Raw genomic sequence first — 14,258 nt, 5'->3', positions numbered from 1 at the left:
TTGTTGAGTGTGAAAAAAATGTAGGGTATACAAGGGTAATAAGGGCAAGTAAAGCCAAAGAGGTAGGCAGGGGTTGGTATGTTAAGCTACAACATACAAATTTTATCCTGAAAAACACAGGAAGTCCCTAAGGGCAGTGTTGTGATAGTACAGTCAGTGGTTTAGAGTATAGGGTTTGGTGTCAGAGAGCTTGCAGCTTCATGTATTTTACTGTTGTAATCTCAGAGCTTAAAACTAGAGGGACGCCTGTGACGCTCAGCAGTTGAGTGTCTGCCTTTGACTCAGGGCGTGATCCCAGGGTCTGGGATTGAGTCCCACATCCAGCTCCTGCAGATAGCCTGCTTCTCCCTCTGCCTAGGTCTCTGCCTCTCTGTCTCTCATAAATAAATAAATAAAATCTTTAAAAAAAACTATACCTAGAATACAGTAAGAATACATAAATGATGAGTGAGCAAACGTACATAATGGGAATAATAATAATGAATAAATAAATAAAACTCTTAAAAAAAAAGTTGCCCTCTGTACCCCTTTCTTCTTCATTTCTTTGCTCTGTGGCAGACTTCCATGCTATTGGCCTGCAGCGAACCATGCCTGCTGGTACCCATGCCCTTGAGCAGTGCTCATTCACCCTGAGTCTGGTTTTCGTGGGTGACCGGCTTTGGTGAATCGACAAATGTCATACAAGCAGAGGCTTGAGGGCTGATGACATGTGACAGTGTGCTGTTTATACTTACTCTTTTTTTTAAATATTTTATTTATTAATTCATGAGAGAGAGAGAGAGAAAGGCAGAGATACAGGCAGAGGGAGAAGCAGGCTCCCTGCAGGGAGCCCAACATGGGACTCGATCCCGGGTCTCTAGGATCATGCCCTGGGCTGAAGGCGGCGCTAATCCACTGGGCCATTGGGGCTGCCCAGCCTTCTCTGTTCTAAACTAAGTTAGGTTCTCCTGCTATGACTCTTAAACCCACATTTTTCCTTCAAAACACCTAACACAATTATAATACTTAAAGCCTATGAGTGGGGAACCAAGGGGCCCAGTCAGTTAAGCATCTCTCTTGGTTTTTAATCAGATCATGATCTTAGTGTCATGAGATTGAGCTTTACATTGGGCTCTGCACTTAGCAGGGAGCCTGCCTGAGATTCTCTCCCTCTCCTCCTCTAAAATAAATAAATAAATAAAATCTTTAAAACATATATATATATAAAGTCTATGAGGGCAGAGGCCATGACTATCTCATGTACCATTCTATCTTCAGGTACCCAGAACAGGGCCTTATATGGAGCAATCACTCAACAAATATTTTCTAAATAAATGAATGAAATTTTTGTAATATTAGGCAAATAAGAGGCAATACATTAAAAATTTAATTTTATGTCCCTGTGAGAAATGTTGGATCCTAGACCCTGGCTTTGCAATCAAGAAATGTACATTTACGTTTGTTAAAACATACAATGATCAAAGATAAAAGGAGAGATGATAAAATCTGAAATAAACTGTTACCCAAGCAAGGGAAATACTTAGTGGAGAAACATTTAGCAGATATGTAAAAGGATTTGTAAATCACCATAATACCATGTAGCCGAGTTTGCCCACTGCTGTCATCCTTTGCTACCATCTCCACTGAATTATAATTTTCAAAATGAGCTAGTGTTTCATTTGAGGATTTCCATTCCAGTATTAGTGAACTGAAATTATCAAACTTTCTCCTGTGTTGATCAAATACTGCCAGTTCCAGGACTGTGTCCCTCAGGCTTGATACAGGAATCTGCATTTAAAAAGAAAAAAGAAAAAAAAAGAAACCAACAGTAGCTTAGGAGGCAGTGAGATACCCCTGAAGCTAGAGTTCATTTTTATCAGTCTTTTTTCTTTGAAAAAAAAATTTTTTTTAAATTTATTTACGACAGTCATACAGAGAGAGAGAGAGGCAGAGACACAGGCGGAGGGAGAAGCAGGCTCCATGCACCGGGAGCCCGACGTGGGACTCGATCCTGGGTCTCCAGGATCGCGCCCTGGGCCAAAGGCAGGCGCCAAACCGCTGTGCCACCCAGGGATCCCGAAAAAAATTTTTTAAGATTTATTTTTTATTTGAGAGAGAGAGGAGGAGGGGAGGGACAGAGGCAGAATCTCAAGCAGACTACCTGCTGAGCATGGAGCCCAACGTGGGGCTTGATTTTATGACTTTGAGATCATGACCTGAGCCGAAACCAAGAATTGGGCACTCAACTAACTGAGCTGCCCAGATGCCCCTCTTTGATAATTTTCAAACCTACTAATATGTTGAAAGAATAGTATGAGTACACACACCTCATCTGGATTCACCATTTGCCTTACAAAAGATTTGAATAAACATCTCTCCAAAGAAGATTTACAAATGGCCAATAAGCACACAAAAAGGTACAACATCAATAATCACTAGAAAATATAAATCAAGGGGATCCCTGGGTGGCTCAGCGGTTTAGCACCTGCCTTTGGCCCAGGGCATGATCCTGGAGTCCTGGGATTGAGTCCTGCATCAGGCTCCCTGCATGGAGCCTGCTTCTCCCTCTGCCTGCATCTCTGCCTCTCTCTGTGTCTCTCATGAATAAATAAAATCTTAAAAAAAATGTAAATCAAAACCAGCACGAGATACTACTTCTCACTCACTAGGAAGGTGATATCAAAATGACAACAATAACAAGTGTTGGAAAGGCTGTGGAGAAATTGGAATTCTCATCCCTCGCTTAGGAAATGTAAAATGGAACGAGGTGGGCGAGCGGTTTGGTGGCGGTGGCCTTGCAGGTTCGCTCCAGACGCAGAGATGCAGATCTTTGTGAAGACCCTGACGGGCAAAACTATCACCCTTGAGGTTGAGCCCAGTGACACCATTGAAAATGTCAAAGCCAAAATCCAAGACAAGGAGGGCATCCCGCCTGACCAGCAGCGTCTGATTTTTGCGGGCAAACAGCTAGAAGATGGCCGAACTCTGTCAGACTACAATATCCAGAAAGAGTCCACCTTGCACTTGGTGATTCGCCTGCGAGGTGGCATCATCAAGCCTTCACTCTGCCAGCTGGCCCAGAAATACAACTGTGACAAGATGATCTGCCGCAAGTGTTATGCTCGCCTGCACCCCCGTCCTGTCAACTGCCACAAGAAGAAGTGCGGCCACACCAACAACCTGCGCCCCAAAAAGAAGGTCAAATAAGGCCCCTCCACCGGCTCTTCCTTTGCCCACAGGGCAGCCTCCTGCCCGAGCCTCAATAGGTCCTGGGGGCTCAATAAAGTTTCCCTTTCATTGACTGGGAAAAAAAAAAAAGGAAATGTAAAATGGTGTGGCTGGTGGTTCTTCAAAAGGCTAAACACTGAGTTATCATATGCCAAGAAATTCCATCTCTAGATAGAACTCAAAAGAAATGAAAACATGTTCATACAAAAATGTGTGCATGAATGTTCACAGGCAGCATTATTCTTATGTTACAGCCAAAAAGTGGGAACCACCCCTATATCCATCAATTGATACATGGACAAACAAAATGTAGTATGTATATCTATGCAAAGGAATATTATGAAGCCATAAAAAAGAATGCAGTACTCATTCATGCTACGATATGAATGAATCTTGAAAACATGGGAAATGAAAGAAGCTAGCTGCAAAGGCCACATATTATATGATTCCATTTATATGAAATGAATGGAATAGGCAAATCCATAGAGACATATGGTCCAGGGGCTGGGGTGGAGGGATTGGGGGGAAAGTGACTGCTACTGGGTGTGCATTTTTGGGGGGGGAAATGAAAATATTCTGGAGTTGGACAGTGGCAATGGCTGCAAAACTCTTACCTGTACAGTTTTAAAAGGGTAAATTTTACAGTATGCAAATTGTACTTAATTATTAAGGAAGAAATTCTAAGTATGGAGAATTACAACTGTAAATTAATCCTTACGGTTCTAAGAAAAAAAATGTCTTGCTATTTTTTTTAAAGATTTTGTTTATTTGAGAGCAAGAGAGTATGAGCTGGAAGGAGGAGCAGAGGGAAAGGATGAGAGAGAATCTCAAACTGACTCCATGCTGAGTGCAGAGCCTGATGTGTGCTCAATCCCAGGACTCTGAGATCAGACCTGAGCCAAAACCAAGAGTTGGGCACTCAGGGACGCCTGGGTGGCTCAGCGGTTGAGCGCCTGCCTTTGGCTCAAGGTGTGATCCTGGATTCCCAGGTTCAAGTCCCAGATCAGGCTCCTTGCATGCAGCCTGCTTCTCTGTCTGTCTGTGTCTCTACCTCTCTCTCTCTCTCTCATGAATAAATAAATAAAATCTTAAAAAAAAAGAGTTGGGCACTCAAGTGACTGAGCCACTGAGGTGCTCCTTTTCTTGCAAATCTTCTATAAATTTATTTCAAATGAAAAACTTGACACTGAAGGACAATTATATGGATAACTTTTATTCTGCTCCATCTAAGTGATTTTTTAAAAAGTAAATCATTTATAGGGGTGCCTGCATGGCAGTCAGTTGAGTGTGACACTGCTGGTTTCAGCTTAGATCTCATTTCAGGGTCCTGGATCGAGCTCCAAGTCTGGCTCCGTGCTTAGCTCTGAGTCTACTTGAGTTTCTCTCTCCCTCTTCCTCTGTTCCTCCCACCTGTGGTCTCTCTCTCTCTCTGAAATAAATCTTTTTAAAAAGTACATCATTTACAAACTTCAAATAATACATGTGGAATTTAGTTCTGAAAAAAATGAGTTCCTTAATCTGTAACACCTCATATTCTTGTTTGTTTGTTTATTTATTTATGACAGATTTTTTTAAGATTTTTTTATTTATTCAGGAGACACACACACAGAGGCAGAGACACAGGCAATGGGAGAAGCAGGCTCCATGCAGGGAGCCTGATGTGGGACTCGATCCCGGGACTCCAGGATCACACCCTGGGCTGAAGGCAGGCGCTAAACTTCTGAGCCACCCAGGCACCCCAATTCTTGTTCTTTTAAAATAAAAAGATAGAATAAGGGCAGCCCTGGTGGCTCAGTGGTTTAGCACCACCTTCAGCTGGGGGCGTGATTCTGGGTACCCGGGATCAAGTCCCACGTCGGGCTCCCTGTGTGGAGCCTGCTTCTCCCTCTGCTGGTGTCTCTACCTCTCTTTTTCTCTCTGTGTGTCTATCATGAATAAATAAATAAAAAATCTTTAAAAAAAGAATAGCATAAAAGTAAAGAAATAGTATAAAAGTCAATAATGTGCTTTGCAGTCGGACAGACTGTGCTATGTTTTAGCTTTATGCCTTTGGAATAATTATTCAACCTCTAGGAGCCTCAGTTTCTCCATCTGTAAAACAGGAATAATTGATTGTTCGGTACAGGCTAAGAAAGCACTTCTATTCTCCTGTGCTTATAATTAAAATCCACCTCATTTAGTATACAGTCTGATGTTCCAGTTTCTAATTAGAAAACTCATTTTTTCCTCAACCCCTACTAGCTACGCTATTACTTATCATTATTCTATATGATGGGTTTGGAGTGGAGATAGATTCTATTACTTACCAATAATGCCAATAAAAGATCTGGTAGAGAAAGATATTATCCAAACTATCTGGAAGTTCAGAGACATCTCCACTGTCTATTGCCATAACTGCAAGCTGACTACATCCCTACATACAGTAAGCAAACTCACTAAATCACTAAGTATAGCCAATTCTGATCTGTTTAATTATCTCTTTTCGACACTGTTAGAGAATAACAAATAAAAGTGTCCTTAACTTTAATAAGATAAAAGCTATACATACTTCAGACCATTTAGCTGTAAAGCACAGAAGACAAAAGTACCAAGTTAGATGAAAACATTGCACTTACCAGTTGTTTATTGTGCTGTGGCAGAGGGCAAGGCTGGGCACCAGCTGGCACTCTGTATACTGGGGTTACTGACATGCTGGCAGGGTGGGCACACATGAAGCGTACCTGTACAGCCTCAACAGCTGGACTTGGGTTCAGGACACCTGGGTTATTTCCAATTCTGAATGTCAGAGTCTTTAAGGAAACAACAGAGCAAGAGGCAACTGTGGGTTGACATCAGTTGTACCAATCTACATGTGTTAGAATTATTCAAACTCCAGTATAGGATCTTTCTGGACATTAAAATCATCATAGTTCTTTCTTTTAAAGATTTTATTTATTCATGACAGACAGAGAGAGAGAGGCAGAGGGAGAAGCAGGCTCCATGCAGGGAGCCCGATGTGGGACTCGATCCCGGGTCTCCAGGGTCAAACCCCGGGTTGAAGGCGGCGCTAAACCGCTGGGCCACTGGGGCTGCCCAAAATCATCATAGTTCTTGATCATGGCTAAGACAAATAAGGGTATCATGGAAATTTATAAACAAATAAAATATTTTTTAAAAATCTAATTCTGACCAATCACTTGTCTTTTTCTCCACCAAATCTTCCATTAAAAAAAAAAGATTTATTTATTCATGAGAGAGAGAGAGAGAGAGAGAGAGAGAGAGAGAGAGAGAGGCAGAGACACAGGCAGAGGGAGAAGCAGGCTCCATGCAGGGAGCCCAACATAGGACTCGATCCCCAATCTCCAGGATCAGGCCCTGGGCTGAAGGAGGCACTAAACCGCCGAGCCATAGGCTGCCCTCCACCAAATCTTTCAAATCTTTTGTTATCAGTTGGCAAAAAGTAGAAAAACTATTTTGTGTTTCAACCTTTCTCTAGTGGAAGCACCAAATGAGTAACAGAATGTGGAGACAAAAGACAAGAGGGTTCCAACAGGAGTGACAACTCTGACAGTGCTGACAGCCAGCCAAGTTCATAAAAGACATTAAAAAAGAAGCTCAGTTCTTGGGCAGCCCCGGTGGTGCAGCGGTTTAGCACCGCCTTACAGCCCAGGGCGTGATCCTGGAGACCCTGGATCGAGTCCCACGTCGGGCTCTCTGGATGGAGCCTGCTTCTCCCTCTGCCTGTCTCTCTGCCTCTCTCTCTCTCTCTCTCTCTCTCTGCATCTCTATGAATAAATAAATAAATAAATTTAAAAAAAAGAAGCTCAGTTCTTACTAAGTTAAAATCATACATCGATTCCTTGTGGGCTGGTTCCATACAGTCATACACTGAATTCTCAACCTGGTCAAACTGTAAACCTTTGTTACTAGAAGGTTAGAAACAGGGCACAACTGTGGATCTATCACTACCTCTAAAATAATAAAACTAATTCAACTGATAAAGGGCAACACACTTGCTATCTTATAGCAGATCTAAATGGTTCTTCAAAAGTGCTCACCACTCACAATTGCTAACCAATCAAAACTGCTAAGAGTGAAATTTCAACTTTCCCTTTCCCTTCCTTGCATTTTTTTGGAAGTGGGAAACCTCTAGTCTAGACAACAAGCAAATGGATTATAGTGATAAAGTTGAAATTTATCGAACTTATTGAAATAAGTTCGTTACTATAAAAAGATCTTGAACCATTTGGTAGATTGTCAGAATTCTAAAATGAGTGAAATCTTTGAGTATATTTAAAGGATAGTAAAGTTAAGAAAAACCTTTAATCAATAATTAGAATTTTCGTATGTTAATTAACTAGAATTTAAATAAAATTTTGGAAGAAAAAAAGTATTTTCCTGTCTATAAATGAAATCTGTTAGAATCTAAAAAGGAATGACTAGAAGTATAAAAGATTTGGAATATTACTGGAATATTTAGTTTAGTGACTAAAACAAATGTTCAAAAAAGATCATTTTCCTACTTACTTGTTCCCCTAAATCCAGGCACAAGACCCGGTAGATATACTGGTTCTGTTTTCTCTTGGCTGGCAGCCGAACTTGTGTTAATTCAATTTTCTCTGTCTTCTCCATGCTCAACTCCAAAAAGAATCGAGAGGGCTCCAAGATCCATGGGCGGGGGCCCCCTTCAAATACCATTTCCTTCACAGACTGCCATGTCACCAATGCCACCTCCACAGGGTTTACAGCCTGATTGGCATTCAAAGAAATGAATCCTTGATTAGTCAGGGAACTCAACAGTTTTCTAAAGTAAAAAACCGGTTGATTGCTGAAAATGACATTAGACTTAATTTCCAAATCAGGGGATCCCTGGGTGGCGCAGCGGTTTGGCGCCTGCCTTTGGCCCAGGGCGCGATCCTGGAGACCCGGGATCGAATCCCACGTCGGGCTCCCGGTGCATGGAGCCTGCTTCTCCCTCTGCCTGTGTCTCTGCCTCTCTCTCTCTCTCTGTGACTATCATAAATAAATAAAAATTTTTTTAAAAAAATTTCCAAATCAGGAGACATGTACACGATGCCTCTCACTTGGATGTTTCTCAACCTCTGTACTCATTTTGATCCTATCATTCAGGCCTAACTTGTGTGTTACCTTACCTAATAATATCTGATCATTCCAGACCACAACCACTTCCACATCCTCTTATAATACTCATCTCTATTATTCACTGTATACTAATTCATCTCCTAAAGCTGTTTGAAGGTATCTAATGTTTCACATGTATGAGTATAATAATTCTTATGCTATTATCTAAAATTATTCAGAGAAAAGAATATCTTTTACCTGTATTTTAAAAGAGACTGTCTCTTCCTTATTGGGATCTACTACAATGTTGAGCTCATAAGCGGTATTGAACAAGTAGCTGTATAAGCATTTTAAATGGAGATTTTTTTTAAAAATCTGAATATAGGTGACACACATTAGTTTCACATGTATGACACAGAGATTTGACATCTATGTTATGCTGTTCTCAGAAGTCTAGCTACCTTCTGTCCCCATACCACACTATTACAGTACCATTATGTTCCCTATGCAGTGACTTTTATTCCCATGACTTAATTCATTCCATAACTAGAAGCTCGTATGTCCCACTCCCCTTCATTCATTTTGCCCATCCACCTCCCCCCTCAATCTGGTAACCATCAGTTTGTTCTTGGGACTGATTGTGCATTTTGTTTATTTATTCATTGGTTTTGTTTTTCTAATTCCACAAATGAGTGAAGTTGTATGGAATCACTGGTCTTCCTCAGTCTGACTTATTTCACTTAGCATAATACCATATAGGCCCATCCCTGTTGTCACAATGGTTTGATTTCATCTTTTTATGGCTGTGCAATATTCCTCTGTGTGTGTGTGTACATATACACACATCTTCCTTACCCACTCATCTACCAATGGGACTTTTGGGCTGCTTCCATACATATCTTGACTATTGTAAATAATGCTGCTATAAACATAGGATGCTTACATCTTCTCAGATTAGTGTTTTCATTTTCTTTGGTTAAATACTCAGTAGTGGAATTACTGTATCATATGATAGCTCTATTTCAGTTTTATGAGGAACCACAATACTGTTTTCTAGAGTGGCTGCCGCAATGTACATTCCCACCAACAGTGCACAAGGGTTCCTTTTTCTCTACATCCTCACCAACACTTGCTGTTTCTTCTTTCATTTTAGCCATTCTGACACAGGTGTGAAATGATCTCGTTGTGGTTTTGATTTGCATTTCCCTGATGATGAGTGATGCTGAGCATGTTTTCATGTGTTGGCCATCTGTGTGTCTTCTTTGGAAAAATGTCTCTTCAGGTTCTCTGCCTATTTATTTATTTTTATTATTTTTATTTTATTTTTATTTTTTTTTAATTTTTATGATTTTTTAAGATTTTATGTATTTATTCAAGAGAGACACACACAGAGAGGCAGAGACATAGGTAGAGGGAGAAGCACGCTCCCTGTGGGGAGCCTGATACAGGACTCGATCCCAGGACCCTAGGCTCACAACCTGAATTGAAGGCAGATGCTCAACCCCTGAGCCACCCAGGTGCCCTGCCTATTTTTTTATTGGACTTAGTTTTTTAGTGTTGAGATGTATAAGTTCTTCATATATTTTGGATATTAAACCCTCATTAGATGTATCATTATCTGCTCCCATTCCATGGGTAACCTTTTGTTTTGTTGTTGGTTTCTTTCACTGTGCAAAGGCTTTTTATTTTGATGTAGTCCCAATGGGTTTGTTTGTTTTTCCAAAGGTTTATTTTTGCTTTTGTTTCCCTTGCCTCAGGAGACAGCTAGAAAAATGTTCAATGTCATTGGCTAATGTCAGAGAAATTACTGCCTATGTTCTTTTCTAGGATTTTTTAAAAAGATTTTAAGATTTTATTTTTTTATTCACGAGAGACACAGAGAAAGAGAGAAGCAGAGACACAGGCAGAGAGAGAAACTGGCTCCGTGCAGGAAGCTCGGTGCGGGACTCGATCCCAGGATTCCAGGATCACACCCTGGGCCGAAGACAGGTGCTAAACCACTGAGCCACCCAGGAAACCCCTCTTCTAGGATTTTTATAATTTAAGGCCTCTCATGTAGGTCTTTAATCCATTTTGTGTTTATTTCTGTGTATGGTGTTAGAAAGTGTTCCAATTTCATTCTTTTGCATGCAGATGTCGTTTTCCCAGCACCATTTATGGAAGAGACTGTCCTTTCCCTATTGTATATTCTTGCCTTGATTGTTGAAGATTAATTGATCATATAATCATGGGTTTATTTTTGAGATCTCTAGTCTGTTCCATTGACCTATGTGTCTATTTTTGCGTCAGTTCCATACTATTTGGATTATTATAGCTTTGTAACATATGTTGAAATCTGGGATTGTGATACTTCCAAGCTTTGTTCTTCTTTCTCAGGATTGCTTCAGTTATTTGGGGTCTTTTGTGGTCCCATACAAATTTTAGTATTTTTTCTGGTTTCGTGAAAAATGCTGTTGGCATTTTGATAGGGATTGCAATGAATCTATAGATTGCTTTGGCTAATATGGACATTTTAACAATATTAATTCTTCCAATCCATGAGCATGGGCTATCTTTCCATTTGTGTCATCTTCAATTTCTTTCATCAATGTTTTATAGTTTTCAGAGTATAGGTCTTTCACCTCCTTGATTAAAGTTATTCCCAGGCATTTAAATTCTTTTTGGTATAATTATAAATGATGTTAATTTTCTTAATTTATTTCTGCTACTTCATTATTAGTGTACAGAAACATCACTGATTTCTGGGTATTAATTTTGTATCCTGCAACTTTACTAATTAATTTATTACTTCTAGTATTTTTTTGGTGGAGTCTTTAGGATTTCCTATGTGTAGTATCATGTCCTCTGCAAAATGTGATAGTTTAGCTTCTTTACCAAATGGAAGCCTTTTGTCTCTTTTTCACTGTCTGATTGCAACAGCTAAGACTTCCAATACTATGTTCCATAAAAGTGGGGAGAGTGAACATTCTTGTCTTGTTCTGATCTTAGAGGAAAAGCTCTGAGTTTTCACTACTGAGTATGATGTTATCTGTGGCTTTTTCAAATATGGTCCTTAATGTGTTGAGGCATGTTACCTCTAAATCTACTTGGTCGAGTTTTTATCATTAATAGATGTTGAATTTTATCAAATGCTTTTTCTGCATCTGTTGAGATAATCATGATTTTTATAATTTGTTTTGTTGATGTAGTAAATCACATTGATTGATTTGTGAATACTGAATCATCCTTGCTTCCCTGGAATAAATCCCACTTGATAGCAGTGAATCATCTTTTTCTTTTTAAAGTTTTTATTTATTTATTTATGAGAGATACACACACACACACACACACACAGAGAGAGAGAGAGAGAGAGAGAGAGAGAGAGAGAGAGAGGCAGAGACACAGGCAGAGGGAGAAGCAGGCTCCTTGCAGGGAGCCTGATGTGGGACTTGATCCCAAGTCCCCAAGATCACACCCTAGGCCAAAGGCAGGCACTAAACCACTGAGCCACCCGGGCTGCCCTCCTTTTATTTTTTTTTTTTAAGATTTTATTTATTTATTCATTAGAGACACACAGAGAGAAAGGCAGAGAGAGAAGCACACTACATGCAGGGAGCCCAATGTGGGACTCGATCCCAGGACTCCAGGATCATGCCCTAAGCTGGAAGGCAAACGCTTAACTGCTGAGCCACTCAGGCGTCCCATGATCCTTTTAATATATTGTTGTAGGTGGTTTGCTAATATTTTGTTGGGGACTTTTGCAGCTATGTTCATCTGTGATACTGGCCTGTAATTTTCTTTCTTTATGGTGTCTTTGTCTAGTTTTGGTATCAGGGTAATGCTGGCCTTGTGGGATGTATTTGGAAGCTTTCCTTCCTTTTCTATTTTTTGGGTTAGTTTGAGGAGAATAGCTATTAACTCTTTTTTAAAAAATGTTTGGTAGAATTCACCTGTGAATGCATCTGGCCCTGGACTTTTGTCTTGGCATTTTTTTGTTTACTGATTAGCAATCAGTCTGTTCAGATTTTCTATTTCTTCCTGATTCAGTTCTGGAAGACGTATTGTATTGTATTGATTGATTGGATTCATTTATTTTAGAAAGAAGGGGGAGAGGGGCAGAGGGAGAGAGAATCAGCACACTCCCTGCTGAGCACAGAGCCTGACACATGGCTTAGTCTCACAACCCTGAGATCCTGACCTGAGCTAAAATCAAGAGTTGGACACTTAACTAAGCCACCTAGGTGCCCCAGGAAGATTGCAGGTATCTAAAAATTTATCCATTAAATGGATATTTTATTAAGTTAGCAAAGAACTTTTGTCCTAAAGATAAAAATATAATACAGCTATATACTTCATCCTATTTCTCAAAGAACTCTCACCTAAGAGTATAGTCAAGATTGGTATTATTTACTCAAGTATCCAGAGAAATGGGATCCTATTACAAATGTGTTTTAGGAGAACATCAAAGTGAAGGTGATTTTCATGTAGTACACAGTGACTAAGTTGCAAAATGAAGTATAGAGTTTGAGCAATCATTCTAAAGATGTAAATAAACCATGCCTTAGTATTTCTTTCCTGAACTGGGCAAGTTTATTCTTGAATACTATTAAAATTAAACATTCCTATGTCTGATGGCAGTATTCTCTTAAATAATGTGTGTCTATATAACTTAATTCAACAATTATTCATTGATGGCCCATTGGGGATATAGTAGTAACAAGTCAAATAAGGTTTTGCCTCACAGTAGAACTCACAGTCTGGGAAAAACAGATTTGAATAGGTAGAGTATATTGGGCATTACAAAAAGGCATCGTACAGTGTGCCATACAACCCTCTAATAGAAGAAACAGAATTAGAGGTTTCACAAAAGGCCTTCCTCAGAAAACAAGACAGAAATCATTCCTTTATCCTAGATACATAGTCCAAAATTAACCAGATCAACTGAATTGGACTGATATGTAAAAGGACAAATTTAAAACTATACCATGTACTGAAACATAATACTGATTAAATAAAGGCAGAAAGCATATATCCTTTTAAGCAGGTAGGGGGAAAACATACAACCAAAGCACTACATAGAGAAGGAAAATCATCATCTTATTTCCTTTCTTTTAAGGGTGGTTTTCATCCAGGGGAGATCTGATCTGTAGACACTCAATAAATATAAAATAAGGCTGGGAATAATCATAAAATAAAAAACCTAATGAAATGACAATGAGTCACAGCCAAGTACTTTCACTGAACTAGGCAACTAGGATGATTCATCCACTGAGAACAAATGAAATATGCTTGAACTGTATGTTTAATACTTAATGCTGCATAATGTGCAGTAAGGCCAACTCAAAATGCAAGGCTTTAACAAATTTTTTTTAAGATTTTATTTATTTATTCAAGAGACAGAGAGAGAAGCAGAGACATACATATGCAGAGGGAGAAACCGGCTCCATAAGGGAGCCTGATGCCCCGATCACACCCTGAGCTGGAGGCTCAACCACTGAGCCACCCAGGTGTCCCGCAAGCTTTAAAATTAATAACTTACCTTGCTTCTTTCATTAGTGTTAATTTTCCCCCCAAGGGTGACTCCTTATCTCAAAAGACCCTGATTCAAGATTTGCCACGCTCTACCAGCAAGAATTTGTAGACATCAATTCTAGCTCCTGAAGGATTCAAAATATGAACAGATACCAGGCTTTACTTTTGTTTTGAACTGCTACCTGTCATAATGTCCGAATCATAATGGACTAATCCTTAGGCCCTAAATAATGACTGTTGTGCTGAAAATCCTTAAGTATAAAGATTAAAGATGACAAATCTCCCTCTCTAGAATAGTTCTCTTTCAGAGTTCTTCAAAAGAGACCATCCTAATATCCAATATTTTATTCAGCATCATGTTAACAGTGATACATGCACATGTAAAAATTCAAATAGTATCTTAAGAGTGGCATACTTTATATACCTTACTATATGCATATTTTATACTTCAGTAAGAAAGAAGAAATAAACGGGGACTA

The 14,258-nt window shown here is 39.6% G+C and overlaps 2 protein-coding genes across 2 annotated transcripts in view; one reads left to right on the top strand and one right to left on the bottom strand.

Moving 5' to 3' along the window:
- Positions 1-14,258, bottom strand: part of NUP210L (nucleoporin 210 like) — an 81,441-nt gene that overhangs the window by 33,587 nt on the left and 33,596 nt on the right. Inside the window, exons 15-17 of the mRNA XM_055324386.1 lie at positions 7,714-7,935; positions 5,823-5,996; positions 1,575-1,767 (exon numbers count right to left, since the gene is read on the bottom strand). Of these exons, the coding sequence (XP_055180361.1) occupies positions 1,575-1,767; positions 5,823-5,996; positions 7,714-7,935 (589 nt within the window). The remainder of the gene's footprint in view (positions 1-1,574; positions 1,768-5,822; positions 5,997-7,713; positions 7,936-14,258) is intronic.
- LOC129508717 (ubiquitin-60S ribosomal protein L40-like) lies at positions 2,789-3,254 on the top strand. Its single transcript, XM_055323718.1, has one exon. It carries the CDS (start codon positions 2,800-2,802, stop codon positions 3,184-3,186), a length of 387 nt encoding a protein of 128 aa, XP_055179693.1. The 5' UTR covers positions 2,789-2,799; the 3' UTR covers positions 3,187-3,254.

Source organism: Nyctereutes procyonoides, unplaced genomic scaffold (assembly GCF_905146905.1).
Source record: "Nyctereutes procyonoides isolate TBG_1078 unplaced genomic scaffold, NYPRO_anot_genome, whole genome shotgun sequence".
Classification (NCBI taxonomy): Eukaryota; Metazoa; Chordata; class Mammalia; order Carnivora; family Canidae; genus Nyctereutes; species Nyctereutes procyonoides.
This window is presented reverse-complemented; position numbering and strand designations above follow the sequence as displayed.